This window comes from Echinops telfairi, unplaced genomic scaffold, assembly GCF_000313985.2.
Source record: "Echinops telfairi isolate 266 unplaced genomic scaffold, ASM31398v2 ScPeMD7_5;HRSCAF=22, whole genome shotgun sequence".
NCBI lineage: Eukaryota > Metazoa > Chordata > Mammalia > Afrosoricida > Tenrecidae > Echinops > Echinops telfairi.
This window is the reverse complement of record NW_022103901.1, coordinates 9,910,597-9,928,209: the sequence shown is the minus strand read 5'-3', so window position 1 is coordinate 9,928,209 and position 17,613 is coordinate 9,910,597. Positions and strand designations below refer to the sequence as shown.

At 45.5% G+C, this 17,613-nt stretch overlaps 1 protein-coding gene across 1 annotated transcript; it reads left to right on the top strand.

Annotated features, from left to right (window-relative positions):
- Positions 1-5,885: 5,885 nt before the first annotated feature.
- GJC3 (gap junction protein gamma 3) lies at positions 5,886-7,714 on the top strand. The gene is made up of 2 exons (XM_004705947.2): positions 5,886-6,660; positions 6,988-7,714. The coding sequence occupies exons 1-2, from the start codon at positions 5,886-5,888 to the stop codon at positions 6,993-6,995; spliced, it is 783 nt and encodes a 260-aa protein (XP_004706004.2). The 3' UTR covers positions 6,996-7,714.
- The last annotated feature ends 9,899 nt before the right edge of the window (positions 7,715-17,613 follow it).

Here is a 17,613-nt window from a genome sequence, read left to right as displayed (position 1 = left end):
ATGTCCATTTAAACCCAGGTAGAGACACTGACCTTTAGAGAGCTAGGAACCAAGGAGACATCATCTCCTGCTCTCTCCAACTCTACCTGGGGTGAGTACACCGATGAGGCAATGCTGATTGGGACTATGGTGCTAATATGAAATGTGTGAGAAGTGTTATTATTATGCCTTTATGCTCAGAGTTGTTATTCTGCCCTTATCCTTATAGCTGTCGGCCCTTAATAGTTTGAATAATATTTTAGATTGTTTGATGTGTGTTTGCAGTGAATAAACCGAGCATTCGAAAATGTCTAAGAGCGTTAAGTAATTGATTGCGCCACTCATGACATGGCACAGTCACAAGGCGGAGAGGAATGAAAAGGGGAGGGGGAAGAAGTGGGTGGTGGCAAGAGGCTGGACCTCAGAAGAAACAGGATTCCACTTTGCTGCAGCTTGAGGATCCTTCCCTTTCTGTCCCTGTGGGTGTTTCTGCTCGAGGTTTCCAGGTGAGTGCTTGGACAGAGAGGAGCTGAGGCAGCACAGGATCTGGGGATAGCCAGGGGGCTGCTCTGGGCTGTACAGAGTGCTTTAAAAACCTTCATGCATACATGAATCGCCTGGAGATGTTGTTAAAATTTATATATGACGTAATTAGTCCAGGATCCCTGGTGGTATAGTGGTTACTAGTTGGGCTGCTAACCCTAAGTTCAGCAGTTCAAAACCACCAGCTGCTCCATAGGAGAAAGATATGAGGCTTTTTACTCCTGTAAAGAGTGACAGTCTCGGCAGCCCACAGGGCCAGTTCTACCCTGTCCTACAGAGTTGCCATGAATTGGAATCCACTGGATGGTGGGAGCGAGTGATTGGTTTGGGAGTTTTCACTAAGTCTAGAATGTGCCTCAAAATTCTGCATTCCTGCTGACACCAGTGCTGCTGGTCCACAGACTACACTTGGAGTAAAAGCCTTTAGAAATTCTCTCCAGGTAACGTGGGTGGGCGTATTGCCAAGAGTCTGAGTCTAGCCCTGTTGTGTCCTCCTTCACTGGACATTTCCTCCATCACACCTTAAGTCTTTGACATGGATTCTGTCACCAATGGACTCTTGAAAATTTCCTAAAATAAGCCCCTCCAACCAAACAAAAACCAGGAGCTGCTCAGGAAAACTTGGATCAAGGTCTCATTGGGCTGCCAACCCCCGGCTGGCCAGTGGGTTCATCCCACCAACCCCTCCACTGGAGAAAGATGAGTCCTTTTGCTCCTGTAAAGACTTATAGCTTCAGAATCCACAGGGGCTGCTCGACTCTGCCTGACAGGGTCCCTGTGAGTCAGAGTGGACTCACTGGCAGTGAGTTTGAAGGTTGGGCTTGCAATGAAATGAGATCACAAGCTACCAAGTTAATATTGCTGACTCCCTAGAGTAGCCCAGGGAAGATCCCTGAATCAGCATCCCCCGAGCCCAGGGTTTCTGAGAACGCCAGACCTCTAGGCACCCTTACAAATGGAGCTGGGTTAGAGAGGATGTGCCCCAGCCTAGGGGGGAAGGATGGGGCCAATGATCTTGACCCCACCAAGTGGGAGGCTAGAAACTCCCTTTGAGACGATCTGCTACAGACCTCATACTTTACAGAGACAGTGATTGAGGCCAAGGGTGGACAAGTGACGGGCTGGTGCCGTGCTTACGCAGTGGCTCTTAGAGGAAGTGGATTAGCCCAGTGGGGAGCATGCAGCAGTGACTGCGGGGCGTTTGGGGTTGTCACAGTGGAGGGAGGTACGCTACTGACATCTAGTGGGGAGAGCCAGGCGCAGAACAATGCCCAGCTTTCTGGAGTTTGAGAAACTCCTGGTTTATAGGCTAGGACCTATGGGCTTCCCTTGAGTTTCTGTTGGAGTTCGCAGTTCTTCCCCAAAGGTTTGATTCAAACATCCATTGAGAGACTACTCCTAGGCTTTCCCTGAAGTGCTTTCTCATCTGATAAATAGGTTAGTGATTTTTTTTTAAAAAAGGTTGTCTTACTTTTCAAATTAGAAAACATACATGCATTTGTTCCCACATGTATTTACCTCTCTCATGATTTTTTTAAATCAATTTATTGGGGCTCATATACAACTCTTATCAAACACCATACGTAGATCAATTGTGTAGAGCACATCTATACATTTGTTGCCCTCATCATTCCCAAAATTCGCTTGCTTCTTGGGTTCCCGGAATCAGCTCATTTTCCTTTTTTCCCCCCTCCATTCCTCTGCCCCCCTCCCCCATGCATCCTTGATAATTTATAAATTATTATTATATCTTATATTACACTGCCCGGCGTCTCCCTTCACCTACCCCTCTGTTGCCCATCCCCCAGAGAGGAGGTTATATGTAGCTCCTTGTGATCAATTCCCCCTTTCTACACCCCCCTTCCCTCCTGGTATCGCCACTGTCACCCCTGGTCTTGAGTGGTTCATCTGTCCTAGATTCCCTGCGTTTCCAATTCCCATCTGTACCGCTGTGCATCATCTGGTCTAGCCAGGTCTGCAAGGCAGAATTGGGGTCCTGGTAGTTGGGGGGCCTCTCTCATGATTTTTAATGAGAGAGGGTTCTGGAAGTTTCCCAAGTAGGTTTTCCCGGATCCCAATTTGATTTCCTTAGAATCTGTTCTACTGTCTCCAGTGGGTTTTAATTCTGCTGCTGACCACATTCCTGTGTTTAGTGGGTTTGCACGTTAAACAGAAAGAAGTTTACAGTTGTAAGAATGAGGGTGTGGGGATGGATAATTTAACCATGGGTGCAGTTTTATATTTTTCTGGGGTCAGAACGTGGACTTCTAAAAATGTGAACCTATTTTTATAGAAAATCATTTTCAAAGGCCAATTCTTCCTCCTAAATCTTCACAATGCAAAATGAAGGTAGAAAGAATGTGAGGGCCAGGCGAAGGGTCCGAGTGTGACTCTGAATGGCTCAGAATGTACTTTTCTCACAGTCGTGGATCGTCTCAGATCTTTAGGACGGGTCCACTGGACCCGCTCTAAGGGGAGACTAGTCCCTGGAGAAGGACCTCATGCTTGGTAAAGTAGAGGGGAAGCGAAAAAGAGGACGTCTGAGCACTAGTTGGATGGACACACTGGCTGTAACCATGGGCTCCGAGGTAAAGGCAATGGTGAGGAGGGTGCAGGATCGGGCGGTGTTTCCTTCTGTTGTACGTGGGGGCCCGATGAGTTGGAACTGACTCAATAGCACCCAACAATAACAGTAACAGCCCAATCCCTTCACACCGTGTAGACGCGCCCCTTCTGCCTAAGCTTTGGGAGATGGTCGGTTCTCATCCATACCTTACCGCGCTGCGGTGAGTTGTGGCCGAGTCTTCATACAGTTTCTGTGTTTGAGTCCCCTCCTGGCTGCAGCTGTTGATCGATCCATCTCATTAGCATCCACACACATTGCTGTGTGCCTCCTATGGGATATTATCCTCGGGAAGCTGATACGAGACAGATTAGGCAAAGGCCCGATTTTCTGTTAGGTTAACCTAAGAAGTCAGCTGACGGTTCAGCAGGGTTAAGAGGGAGCCACCCGAGTGTACTCACATCCGCAGGGAAACAGGTGGGGAAGCAGACTCTAGAAGGAAGCAGGAAAGGGGATTTGGACACAGACTTGGCAGGGACAGGTGTGGGGACACGTCTTTTCTGAGACGCTAGAGACAGACACGTCAGGATGAGCAGAGTAGTAGCCGAGGGCTTCACGTCATTTTCCCTGTGGAACGAGAGGTGTGCTTGACCTCTTGACGAGGAGAGGAACCAGCTATGGATAGTGTGAAGTTGCTGCTGGGTATCGAGGACGGTGGCTGATTGGGACAAAAATAAAAGGCGGCCAACTTGGCACTATAGTTGAACGGTGTTTTGGCTGGGGAATTGAGGGATTTCTGAAGTCTGCTCCTGCTTATCTCTCCCCCTGAGGGAGAGAAAAACCCAAGGAGCAAGACCCCAAACTGACTGCCGTTGCGCTGATTCCGATTCACAGCAACCCCGTAAGATGGGACAGAACTGATGCTGTGGATTTCCAAGATTGTAACTCTTTATGGGACCGAAAGGCCACATCTTTCTCCCTCAGAGCAGCTGGTGGATTCGAACTGATGACTTGTGGTTAGCAGCCCAACCTGTCACCCACTGTGCCATTAAAGTACAACAGCAAAGGATAGCAAGGTTTGATTTTTTATAGAGTCATTCTGAGGTTGGTCCCAAACATATTGCACTTAACTTTTCTAAACTCTTTGGAGATGGGGGGAGGGGGGGGAAACCCCAAGCAAACATACAAAAAGGAGTCCTGGTGGCGTCATGGGTTATAGCCACAGGCTTAGCAGTTGGACCCCCCAGCCCCTCTGCAGGAGAAAGAGGAGGCTTGCGGAGCAGCTGTCGAATTCAAATGACTGACAAGCCAATGCTTAACCCACCATGCCACCAGGGCTCCTTACGAGTTATAAGAGTTAAACATATCTAGACGTGTGATTAAGTCCAAGATATGAAATGAATCCTCCTTTAACAAATTTCTACCAAAAAAATATGCAAGGAACACTTTGTGGTAAAAAGTGAAAACGATATGACCTATATTTTAAAAATGATGTGAAACATGTAAATAGTACTTGCTTGTCATAAAAATTCATCCAAGAAACATCTGCTAGCAAGGTGGGTTGTATTCAAATGCATATACTTACTCATTAAAGCCTGAAACAAAGATGGATGAAGGAATAAGCAAAAGAGAAAGAAAGATGTACCGTCTCAGAACTCAAAGGTCAGTTCTACTCCGTCCGGTGGGGTTGCTGTGAGTTGAAGTTGGCTCCATGGTGGCGGGTGTGTGATGTCACACTCTACGGAAGGAGCCCTGAAGGGGCAATGATTAAACACTTGGCTGTTTAAGGTGGATGGTTTGAACCCACGAGCAGGTCCATGGGAGCAAAACCCCTGGCAATCTGCCCCTGTAAAGGTGAGAGCCTAGGAGACACTATCGATCAGTCTAATCTGTCAGATAGGGCACCTGTACATTGATTGAGACTAACTCAGCTGCCCCAAACAATAACCATAACAGAACTTTGTTGGGTGTCCTTCAAGACAGGCAGTCCCTCCCCACCCAATGTGGTTAGGTGTAAAGAGCATCAGACTAAGAAGCTGTAGACTCACTCATTTACTTTCTCTATAATCCCCCTCTCAGGTCCCTAAACTAAGGACAGTTCAGTCTTACCACTGTGAGGGGTCTTGCCAATATACCTGTGAACACCTGAAGGGATGGTCCTGGAGAAAAGAAAGACCATAGGAGAATGTACATCTCACACACACACACACACACATACACACACACACACACACACACGTCAATTCTGATTTGGTTCACTTGAAGCCCTACATCTGGCTGTCATTGCCTGAAGAAGCAATCATTTTGTTGCTTAAAAAACAAAAGAGCGATGAATAACCAACATAACACTCTGGTCTCTTACCATTCAGCTTTTGGTCAAGGGAAGAAACCAAAGTTAAACTCACTGCCTCTGAGTCCATTCTGAAGCCAAGTCTTTGTCCTGTGGAGCGGCTGGCGGTTTTGAACTGCTGATCTTGTGGTTAGCAGTTCAACGTGCAACCAGTATACCACTAAGATGGGGGGAGAAAAGGTGTGAGACAAAGGCAGACTCTGGTCAACCCATGGGCTGCGTTTCTCTCCATGCTAGCCATTCAGACGGGGAAGAAGAGAGCTGCTTCCACGGGCACTCATATTCTTTTACGGAAATGATTCCAGTAATCAGTAAATAGGTGCAATTTGACCAGCCAAATCCTTGGGGAGAAAGACAACATCCATCCTTGAATTAAAAGTAAAGACGTGGCCTGAAGATTCCTCTAACGGACACATCTACAACGGGCATCTTTCTCTGTTCCACAGGAAGATGTGTGGCCGGTACTTGTGGCAGCTGTTGGCTGAAGAGAGCCGCCACTCTACCCTGGTGGGCCGGCTCCTGCTTCCGGTGCTCCTTGGGGTCCGCATCTTCCTCTTGGCTGCCACTGGGACCGGGGTCTACGGGGATGAGCAGAGTGAATTTGTGTGCAACGCCCAGCAACCTGGTTGCAAAGCTACCTGCTACGATGCCTTCCATCCCCTCTCTCCACTGCGCTTCTGGACCTTCCAGGTCATCTTGGTGGCTGTGCCCAGCACCCTGTACATGGGGTTCACCCTGTACCATGTGATATGGCATTGGGAAGAATTGGGAAAGGTGAAAGAGGAGGTGCCCCTGGTCCAAGAGGGCATGAGCAGCATAGATACCACGTGTCCAAGAAGTTCCAGGTTGCTCTGGGCCTATGTGGCACAGATCGGGGTTCGACTGGTCCTTGAGGGGGTGACCCTGGGTGCTCAGTACTATCTGTATGGGTTCAAGATGCCCAGTTCTTTTGTGTGCCGTAGAGATCCTTGCCATGGGAGTATAAACTGCAATCTGTCTCGCCCCTCAGAGAAGACCATCTTTCTAAAGCTCATGTTTGGGGTCAGCGCACTCTGTCTCTCATTCACCCTTTTGGAACTTGTATTTCTGTGTTTGGGGAGGCTGTGGAGGGCCCAGAAGCACACATCTTCCAACAAGGGCCTACCGCCAGAGAGCAGCAGAAGACACAAGGAGGCAAGTGATCACTTCCCAGTGGTGGAGACGAAAGAGCAGTCCCAGGAAGCAGGTAAAAGCAGGAGTGCTTACGACCCTCTTTCTTCCTTCTCGGTTGGAATGCTCTCCTCCTAGGGCAGGTCCCGCACCCTTCCGGGGAGGACCACTGCACATGTGACAAGTAGAAAGGCCAGTTCTAGACAAATGTGTTCTGGCTCCTGCTCCCACCCCTCCCCTGTCGCTTAAAGTTGTCTTCCAATGAACCAAGACCGGAGTGCTTCTTGAGTTGGGCATTCCAAGCTTTACCTACCCTCCTACCTTCCTCCCACACCTCCTACCCTCCTTTTTAGATTTATGGCGATTTAGAAGTTTAGATTATGTTTGATTCTCTACCTTACAGTGCTATGATGTCACCTGGCTCCGAAGAAAACCCTATGAATGGATCTTCCGTCAAATATTCAGTCGTCGTCGGTGGGGCTTTACATGCAAGACAAGCTCGAGGCTGTGGAAGGACTTTTAAAGGCCATGGTGTTCCCGCATTGTCTGAGGGATTGCCCTGGAGAGCCCCTGATGGTGCCTTCCCACCACCATTCTCTGATGCCAGCATGACAAAAATCTCTGTTGATAGCCAGAAGATGTTGATAGTACAGTCGTGTCTCCCATGCCCTGCTCAGCAAGTACTAACTACTGCCATTGGCCTTCTTGAATACTAACCATTGCCATTGGCCTTCTTGTTTTGAAGGCAATGGTCTTTCTTGTCTCGGTGACCCATCTCTTTACTGGTCATCCTCACTCTGCTCCTCCCAAGGTCAATGGCCTATAACCCATGAATGCTGCTACCTCTGCAACCTCTGCTCCAACTAAGAACTCTACGTCTATACAACGCAATGTCCTTTACTATTTAGATGAGATTGATCGAAACACATAGTTACATCCTTTGGGAAGATTACTGTGAATCCAGGGCTTAAACACCTTTGGCCACCGACAGCCCTCCTTTCTGCTGAGTTCTCGTTCTTAGCTTTTGCTCCGCAAGCTGCTTCGCTCTCTTCAACACAGCAGCAACTCAAAACAAACTCCCTGCCATCGAGTCGATTCTGACTCACAGCCACCCTCTAGGACAGGGTAGAACTGCTCCTGTGGGTTTCCAAGACTGTAGCTCGTTAGGGGAGTAGAAAGCCGCCTCCTCTTTCTCCAGTAGATTTGAAAGCTGGTGTCAAACTGCTGACCTCAAGGTTAGCAGTGTAGCATGGAACCCACGTCATTAGCTTATACCATTAATGAGTGGACAGTGGAGGCTGATTCAGGGATAACAGCAAGGGATGTTTACATCACAGTATGATTCAGCAGATCATTTACATTTGAATATTAGCCTTTTCTTCTCTTTAGCCTCTCCTTGTTGTTTCTGCCCAAGAGTGCTCTAATCTCTCACCTTCTCTTTCTCCTTCTGTTCCTATCAAATTCTTTATAAAGAGCCATTATCTACTTTTGTTTTTACTTTCAGAATCTGAGATTATCCCCAGGTGAGTTAGGAAGTCTCTTTTCTGAGGCAAGACATTCGGCTCGCCAGGGAACACTTTGGCAAGAAGTAGTAAAATAAAATCTTTCGTTCTGCACCTCGGTGTTTCATGAAGAACTCCTTATCTTCGGGATAAGGAGCCGGCCCATGGTAACCAAGGAAGGAAGCAGGCCATCAGACATAGTTTCTTCTGGACACCTCCGCCACTTTTAAAACAGATTTACGGAGCTATAATTCATCTGCCATATGTATAATTCACTAATACAAAGTATATCATTAAATGATTGTTTTTTTACATCCACAGGGGTTCAATCCTAAATCAAGTTGAGAGCATTTTAATTAACCCCCCAAAGAAATCCCCTACTCCTGGTATTCACCCTCCAACCTCCTCATTCTTCCCTCCTCTCTTCAGCCCTAGGTAATCACTAACCTACTTTCCATGTCTACAGATTTGCCCGTTTTGGAAATTTCATATGAATGGAATCATTCTCTGTGTGGTCTTAGTGACTGGCTTCATTCACATAGCATATTGTTTTCGAAGTTCCTCCATTTGTAGCATGTATGAGTACACTCTCCTTCTTATTTCTGAATAAAATTCCATTGGATGGCTATACTCTAGTTTGTTTTTTTCCATTTAATCAGCTAATAGCTACTTAGGTTGTGTTAGGTAGCTAGATTTAGGGACAGGGGGGCTGTCCCTTGCATGTCTGAAAAGGCCCCCATAGAGGAGGTTGGAAAGAAATCAGGCAACCATTGAACACCTATGAGAAAGACCCCAAACTAAGCACGCAGAGAAACAAGCTTCCTAGACCCAGGTAAAACCAATACCTTGGAGACACCCACCTTAGGTACATCACAGGTGGTCCTAATTCAGGCAATGAGGTCAACCAATAGCTTCAACCATGCCGTCCCACCCAGGGCTGTTAAAAGCTGGCTCTTGGGAAAGCCAATTTCTCTCTTTTGCTCTGGTCTTGTGGCAGTCGGAGGGTGGGGGCACACGTGCCTCCCAGGCGTGCCCCCTCAGGGCCTGCTATGGGCCTGCTCAGGGCCCACTTGAGCTTGGGGTCTTAGCCTCTCTTGCCCTCTCGCCATATCCTCTAGCCCGCTTGCTCTCGTGACCTCTCAGTCCCCGGATTCCCCAGTGCCGCACGTGTGGGTGTTCTCATTCACGTGGTGTTTTGTGCCCAGTTGTGAACCCCAGCGTGCCTTCTGAGTGGCTGGGCTCGCTTTCCAGAAAGAGCGTGCACCCTTTTGAGACTGTAAAACCCGAAATGTTTTCGTTCCTTCATAAAAACTCACTTGGGTTACAAAGCCTACTTCAGAGTGAATTCGTTCAGTTTGTGAAGCAAAGAAGGGAGGCACAAGCCACACCAGAAAACTAACAGTTGTTTTCACTTTGGGTTATTATGACTATTGCTATGATATGTGATGAACGTTCATGTGAAGTTAAAAATATTTTTTTAATGAATCATTTCGTTGGGAACGCTTACAGCTCTTATAACAATCCATACATCAATTGTTTCAAGCACATTGTACGTATATTGCCATCGTCATTTTCAAAACATTTTCTTTCTACTTGAGCCCTTGGAATCAGCTCCTCTTTTTTCCCTTCCTCCCCCACCTCTGAATAAATGATCAATTATTCTTATTTTCGTATCTTACACCGTCCTCTGTCTCCCTTCACCCACATTTCTGTTGTTCGTCCTCATTGGGGTGTGTGTGTGTGTGTGTGTGTGTGTCATGTGAAGCGTTTGTGTGGACACGTGTTGGCTTGTTTCTCTGGGGGACTTGTTTGGTTTTTGTAGCTGGAGTCTTCTCTTTTCAGAATCTGTTGTCACTTTACACCCAGTGATGGTCTACAGCTTCACCCCCGATGGCTCTTTCTTCCAAGTTTACCCAATCTTGTTTAAAGGGCAAGGGTGAGTAACAAGAAAAGAGTAAATAAAGGGAGCAAACATATCTGAAAATACCCATGAGCTTATCATGATAACTAAATATTTTCTACATCTTCCTTCCATTCTTTATTCACACCCATTGGTCATTATTCTTATTATTTTGTCACAGTTTTTTGGCACCTCATCTAGAAATCAGACAATTCAATAGTTCAAGCATATCAAGAAGAGCTGTGCAGTCTTTACCACCATCCGTTTCAGAACAGTTTCTTTTCCCCTCGCACTCATTGTTACTCATGTCATTTTTTTCCGCTCTGGCAAAAATAGACACAAGAAAACATTCATCAATTCACCAACTTCTGCATGTATAATTAATTTGGTGCCATTGATTACACTCTTTGTGTTGGACAACCATTCTTGTGATCCCTCTTCAATTTGTTCCACCGCCGTGAAGATGAACTCTATGGCCCCTCGGCAAAAACTCCTCCTCCTTGGTAACCTGAGGTAGCCCTAGGTCAAGTTGGTTTCTTTTTTATTCAGTAGTTTTCTTGAAATAATATTCACACATCATACACTTCCATAGTTAAACTGCTTCTAAAAAGGGTTGTTTATATAGCATCACAATCAGCTCTAATATCCATAGATTATAAACAGTTGAATTTATATATGATCTTTCCTATAATGCTTTTATTATAAACAAAACCAAACATTCTGCCATTAGTTGATTCCAACTCATAAGATTTTTTAGTTTTTTTCCCTCAACAGTTTTATTGTCACATAATTTACATAGCATGCAATTGAGTAGTTCAATCATACAATCATATCCAGGAGAATTGTACAATCATCACCACATCTGTCTTAGAGCATCACCCCCCTCACCCCGGTTAATTCACCTTCAGTATGAGTGGTGCAATCACGATCAGTTCTAGTGCTTCCTCCCACCTCCCGCCATCACTATCCACTCCCAAAATGGATAATCCCCTTTCCTGCCCTATTGCCCATCTCCCACCCCTTTCCCCCCATAAACCTTGTGTCAATTATCATATACATCCACTCCTCCTGTGTTTCAGCACTGGGAAACCAAACAGAAACAATGAAAAACTAATCACACTAAGGCGGTAAGTAAGAATAAGATCATGTTAGTATAAAGACCAAAGTAGAGACAATAAGTGAGAGGGAGAAGACCCCCATCAACATTCAAAAAGCCAGGGAAGAAATGTCTGTCACGGAACAGCTACGAGATACTTGCACCCAGAACAATTTCAGATCACGTCTTTAAGGAGGTCACTTGGCCAAGTACTGTATTTGACCAGCATAATCAAGATGACAGTGGTCTCTGCCCGAAGTAAGGCTGTTCAGGACGCTTGTCCTTGGCTAGAGTGTATCTGCCAGCTGCTCTGTCTGACTAGATATTCTGCTGATAGGTTTTTGGGCTCCCACTATCCTCCACAGCCTCCCACAAATTGGGTGTTCATGATTCTCACCCTGATGCTTTTCACTTCACCATATTTGGATTTTGTAATTGTCATCCTTAGATCATGCAAGGTGGTGTGCCTCTTCACAGTGGACTTAGTTGACTCCTCTCTTCAATGGCTAACTGTTTAAATACCAGCCGTCAAGGCCCCAGACAGTTCAGACTGATATCCGGGGACCATCGACTTTCTTCACCACGCTTTGCTGTAGCACCCTTATCTTCAGTGATCAGTTCATGAAACTGAGTTCTAAGCAGGGCCATGATGTAAGAACCAATTGTTCTCAAGTAGGAGATATGATTTAGTGTAAGCCCAGAACTCTTTCCTGGATCTATGCTTAAAAATTTTCCCCCTGTAACTTGGGAATTAATACATATGTCATGTCATTCCATAGTTCAGTCATGTCAAACATCATTGTACAATTGCTTTGTGAATCAGTCTCCAAACATACTTTTCCTTCCTGGGCTTCTTGACGTCATCTCCTTCATATCTCCTCCACCCCTCCATATCGCCCCTCCCTGCAAACCCTTGTTATGAGACAATTCCTATAGTCTCAATGTCCCTGGGTTTCATTTACTGAGAAACGGTGAAACAAATAACATAGCTTCAAGAGGGTGATCCCCAATGGCAGCACAGCTCTGAGATACACCCTAAAATACACAAGTATAAGCAAAATAGAGCAGAATGGCCGTCACGGAATTGCCAGAGTAATACATATCTTCAGACGGCATACAGGGCATTGATGTAGCAAGATCCTGTTTGTCCATCAACCCACAGTACCTCGCTCTTGGTGCAGCTGTCTCTGCTTCCTCTGACACCATGTATTTAGTATCCAGTTCACCCAGTGGGAAGATTTTTCTAGTTTTAAAAAAACTTACTATTGACTGAATTCAAGCAGCTAGATACCTTATAAGGTCATTTTTGCATTTTTGAGAATTTAAGATATTGGTAGTAATTTTTTTCTTAATAAATAGTTCAGTGACAACCTTCTCCAGTTTATCCCCGCCCTGGGTTGGCTGGAGAGGAGTGGAAGTGGCCCATTTTCTAATGCATTCTGCCTGAGGGCAAGATGATCTGCAATCCTGGTTCAGAGTCATATACACGCTTCTTACTTTCCATTTAATTTTGGAAAATTTCCTGAAGATGATTAGCTGAAGCTAAGAGATAAGAATATTTCATAATTGTGGATTTATATTTCTAAATGGGCTCCTTTTACCTTGAAGGTTGCTAATTTTTCTTTTAAAAATTATTATGAATTGGTGGTTTACAGTGCAGATATGTTTTCCATTGAACAATTCATTCACATTTTGTTTAATGTCATTGATTGCAATCTCCACAATATAACCACTTATTCCACTTGATTTTTCTGTTTTCCTTCCTTCTTTGATAACCCTTCTGAACTTTGTGCTTTGGTAAATGCTGCTCTTTGAAGCTCAAATTATTGAGGTAAATAGACAGCCCAGGGTCTTCAAATCAGGACAATCAGGGCCCAACTGATAGGGCGTGACTCACAACTATTCCATCCCCAGTACACTCAGGGACACACTCAAGCAAGCCTCTAAGGGAGTCTGCCTGTGGCAGTTACATCATCTCTTGTCAACTTGAAAAGGGTGGAGTCTAGCCTGTCAATCAGGTCTCAGCTTGATGATCTCATTTGGAGGCACAATGGAGATAAATAGCTCACAGGAGGCCAGACACACATACCTGTTGACAAGATACATGGAGCCACACTGATGGAACCAGAGCCCTGGAGCTAAAGGAGCCACGTGGAGACCCACACCCGCACTGAAATTTGTCCACCACCATTGGATCCACAAGACTTTCCATTCACTGGCCTATGATCTTCCTGCACTCAGTTTCATGGCATGTGTTGCGTGAGTCTAAAGAAGAATTTATAGACGGGTATTGACCTATGGGGTAGTATCAGATTTATAGACTTGATCTGGACCGGGCTGTTTTCTTAATGTACAATTGCTCTTTGATATCAACTTCTGTGTTACACACATATGAGTGTGGATGAATTTGTTTTTCTAGTCCACCCAGACTAACACACTGCCCCTCTCTGGGGCCCATTTTCCAATGCATTGTGTCTGAAGGCAAGATGATCTGCATTCCTGGCTAAGGGATTCGATGGAGGCTTCATCTACACAGGGACTTGGCAAATGGATTTTAGGTTTTCACTGTCATCTGCATAGCCTTCTGCAAATGGGGTGCTGAGAATTTAAACTCTAATCCAATGACTTAGATTTCCTCTAACTTCAGGGGGATCGAGGCGAATCAACATCAGTCTCAGCACAAAGCTAATTGCTAGGGGGTGAAGGTCAGACATAACTCCACTCTTCAATTTATTATTATTATTTTTTTACCAATTTTAACTCAGCCATTCCTCCCATGGCACGTTCTGCTCTTCAGTTTCAATGATCTGTTGCCATGGCTGTGCAGAATTCAAAGGTCCTCCTTGTAATTAAGTCGTGTATCAGGGAAGTTGCTGTGGTGTCAGTTCTAACCCACAGTGACACCTGGACAACACAATGAAGCATTGCCTCTTGTGGCACCATACTCGCTTGTTCCCGTGGTTGAGCCCATTGTGGCAGCCACTGTGTCCATTCATCCTGTCCTCTTCTTTCTTGATCTCAACTTCATCTTCTACTTTAGCGAGCATAAACTCCTTCTCGAGGGACTAGCTCCCCTGATCACGTGTCCAGAATAGGTAAGATAGAATCTTGACGTGCTCCTGTTTAAGGAGCACCTGGCCGTCCTTCGTCCAAGACAGATTTGTTCATTCTTCTGGGAGTCCATGTTTCTTTCTTTCTTCTTCTTTTTGACCAACACCATAAATCCAGTAATAAGGAATAAAGAAGACCGAAGAAGAATCAATACGTTTGAATTGTGGCGCTGGAGAAGAATATTGGAAGGATATTATTCTGTTACCATGCACAGCTAAAAGGACAAACTGATCTGTCTTGGAAGAAGTATGGACAGAGAGCTCCTTAGGGGCAAGGATGGTGAGACTTTGTGTGGAGGACCAGCTTCCACAACCTAATGAGTCCTAAGGGGCAGTTATGTAATTGAAGAATAAATTAAAGAAACATCAGACAAGGCATGCAAGGGCTCACCTCTTCAGATGGCAGGATCAAGAGAGAGAGAATGAATGTATTCTCTCACAGGCTTATATAATCTTGCGCATGCAAGCCACATCATACACATATGTAACAGGAAGGGGATGTGTTAGAGGCATACATGTAACAAGAAAGTACACACCTAACAAGTTGGGTGGTTCTACAGTTAAAGATGGTGGCTTAACCTTGGCCATCTCTGAGCTGGCTTGACCTTAGGTGTCCCTGAGCTCTTCTCTAGGGGAGGAATCTATGACCTGTATCATAAAGGAGTGGGCCGTACTTAGGGTGTGATGGTCTGATTGCTTTTGATGGCAGATGGCAGACAACCTTCAAGTGTATAGTAGCAACTATGTGCTTGCAGGCAGCACCTTAAACTTGGCATTATTATGGGGGACATTGTGGGGAGTAACTCTTAGTTAGGAAAATGTGACTCACCGATTCCTCTCTGACTCACGAAGGTGAAGGCCCTCCTTCCCCAGAATCTACCGTACCTCCCAGACCCCTTAAATATGAGTGTAGAGAAATTGTCCTCATTCACTCTCTTCCCAGGTCTCAGTTTCCCACAACTTCATCTTTCATACTCTGGGCATGTTGTCAAGAGAGACAAGTCCCTGGAGAAGGACAACATGCTTGCTAAAGACCGAAGGACAGCAGAAAAGAGGAAGGCCTTCCAGGAGATGGATTGACCCAGTAGCTGCAACAATGGGCTCAACTGTAAGAATAATTGTGAGGATGTCTCAGGACTGGGCAGTGCTTCGTTCTGTTGTGCATAAGGTTGCTATTGGTCAAAAGCAACTCAATGGCACCTAACAACAACAACAACAACAAATCCAATACATCAGTTCTTCAATCTTCCTTATTCATTGTTCAGTGATGGGATGCCTATAAGGCCATTCAAAAAACAAGGCTTGGGATAGATAGCATTAAGGAAGTAACAGGTTACAACTCAAGTTCAAGATCAACAAACTACAACGAGCGAGATCAGGAAGCATGCAGGTAAAGTCTCCCTTTGCCACAGCAGAACAGCTCTGTCAGTTCTTGGCTAGGGAGGCTGCACCTCAGCCTCCTAAGGTCAGTTTCCTCTGGACACCACTACCGGTCACTGTCGACTGTGCTGTAGAGCCCCTTCCAGGCCTGTAGTGCCCGGACCTGCTGCTAGGTTCCTTCTGGGCTTCTTACTTTCTTTAGTATTATAGTCCTTGACTGATGCTATAATTCTTTTAGAAGGTTTCTTGTTGCGGGTTCAAATAAATGATAGCCACTATAATGTATTGAAATTTAGAAGAGTCTTTTATTAAGCTAGCTGGACTGCATGAAACTAAAAGCGTTTCTTTAGGTTGCAGTCCCGAGTTAAAATACTGACAAGCTTATATAGGCAGAGACCACATAGATCATTTATCAGGGGCTTTCCTATGAAGCAAGGAGGGGTGACAGAAGCCAGATTAGCAAAATTAATGTTGACATTCTTTAGATCAAAGCAGGGTACATCTGTTACAAAAAAACATAATAACATCCTGTTTAACAAAATAAGAATAGTAAAATTTTAGAACAGTGGTTCTCAACCTGTGGGTCGAGATCCCTTTGGGGTTGAACGACACTTTCACAGGGGTTGCCGATCCATAACAGTAGCAAAATGACAGTGATGAAGTAGCAATGAAAATAATTTTATGGTTGGGGGGTCACCACAACACGAGGAACTGTATTAAAGGGCTGTGGCATGAGGAAGGTTGAGAACCACGGCCTTAGAAGGTCTTTGATAGAGGGGTAGAAAAATGTGGCACACACCTCAGAATGACAAGAAGAGACTAGACTTTATTGTTGGAAAGAGGATGTTGGAACTCCCAAGATTATGGCCCTTAGTCATCCTTCAAGCCAGTCCCGTGACTCTATTTTCAGCGAAACAATAGACAAGTCTGTAGGTGAACTATAACTTTAGTGGTGTTTGCTCTCCTTAGAGTAATGGAACATTTGAGACCACAGGGCAGCATTTGCCCAAGGACAAAAGTCAAAAGGCAGGAAAGGGAGGGAAAGAAGGAGGAACAGAAACAGGAAACAGAGAAGGGAAAAAGGATTGTCCGTGGCATAAAGGAGATACTGGCTTTCTTCCCAAGTCTATTTCCCCGTAGGTAGCCTCGTCAGTCATCATTTCACAATGAGTGAGGGGAGACCTACTGAGAGACCCCAGACAGAAATGGAAGGGCCCGTGTGTTAGTCCGGGTAGACTAGAGAAACAAATCCAGGGACACTCATATATGTATGAGAAAGAGCTTTACATCAAAGATCAAGAAAACATCTCAGTCCAGTCCAGATCAAGTCCATAAGTCTGATATGAGCCCATATGTCCAATACTAGCCTATAAATTTCTCTTCAGAGTCACGCTACACATGCAGTGATGCCAAATGCAGGAAGATCACAGAGCAGTGGGTGGGAAGTCTTGAGGATCCAGTGGTGGTGGAAGCATCTCAGCGCTGCCAGGGGTCTCCGTGGCTCCTCCTGCTCTAGGGCTCTGGCTGCAATCACCATAGATCCACGTGGCTTGCCAACAGGGATGTGTAGCAGAAAGAGAGTGTCCTGCCTCCAGGGAGGAAAACAGGAGTTCCCAGAATCCTCAGGAGAAGGCAATGCCCACACGGAGGCACCATTGACTATATGACCTGACTGACAGGCTAGACTCCACTCCTTTGCTCAAGGTGATAGGAGATCGTGTAACTGCCACACCCCATAAAACGTTTCCTGCTGTTATTGGCACATGCTACCGACTGCAAGCAAATGGACTAATGATCTACAGTTTGTAGAAGAAATGGTACCACCAACAAAAGCACCCATAAGCTGTGCTCAACAAGGTGTGTCTCTTCCATCATAAAAACATTCCGTAGAGCCATAAATCTCTACAATGGTGGCTACATGACGCTAGATGTTTGCCAAGCTTCCCAGAGCTTCCCAGCACAAAGGAGAACTTTTTTTTTTTAATTAAATCATTTTATTGGGGGCTCATACAACTCTTATCACAATCCATACATCCATCCA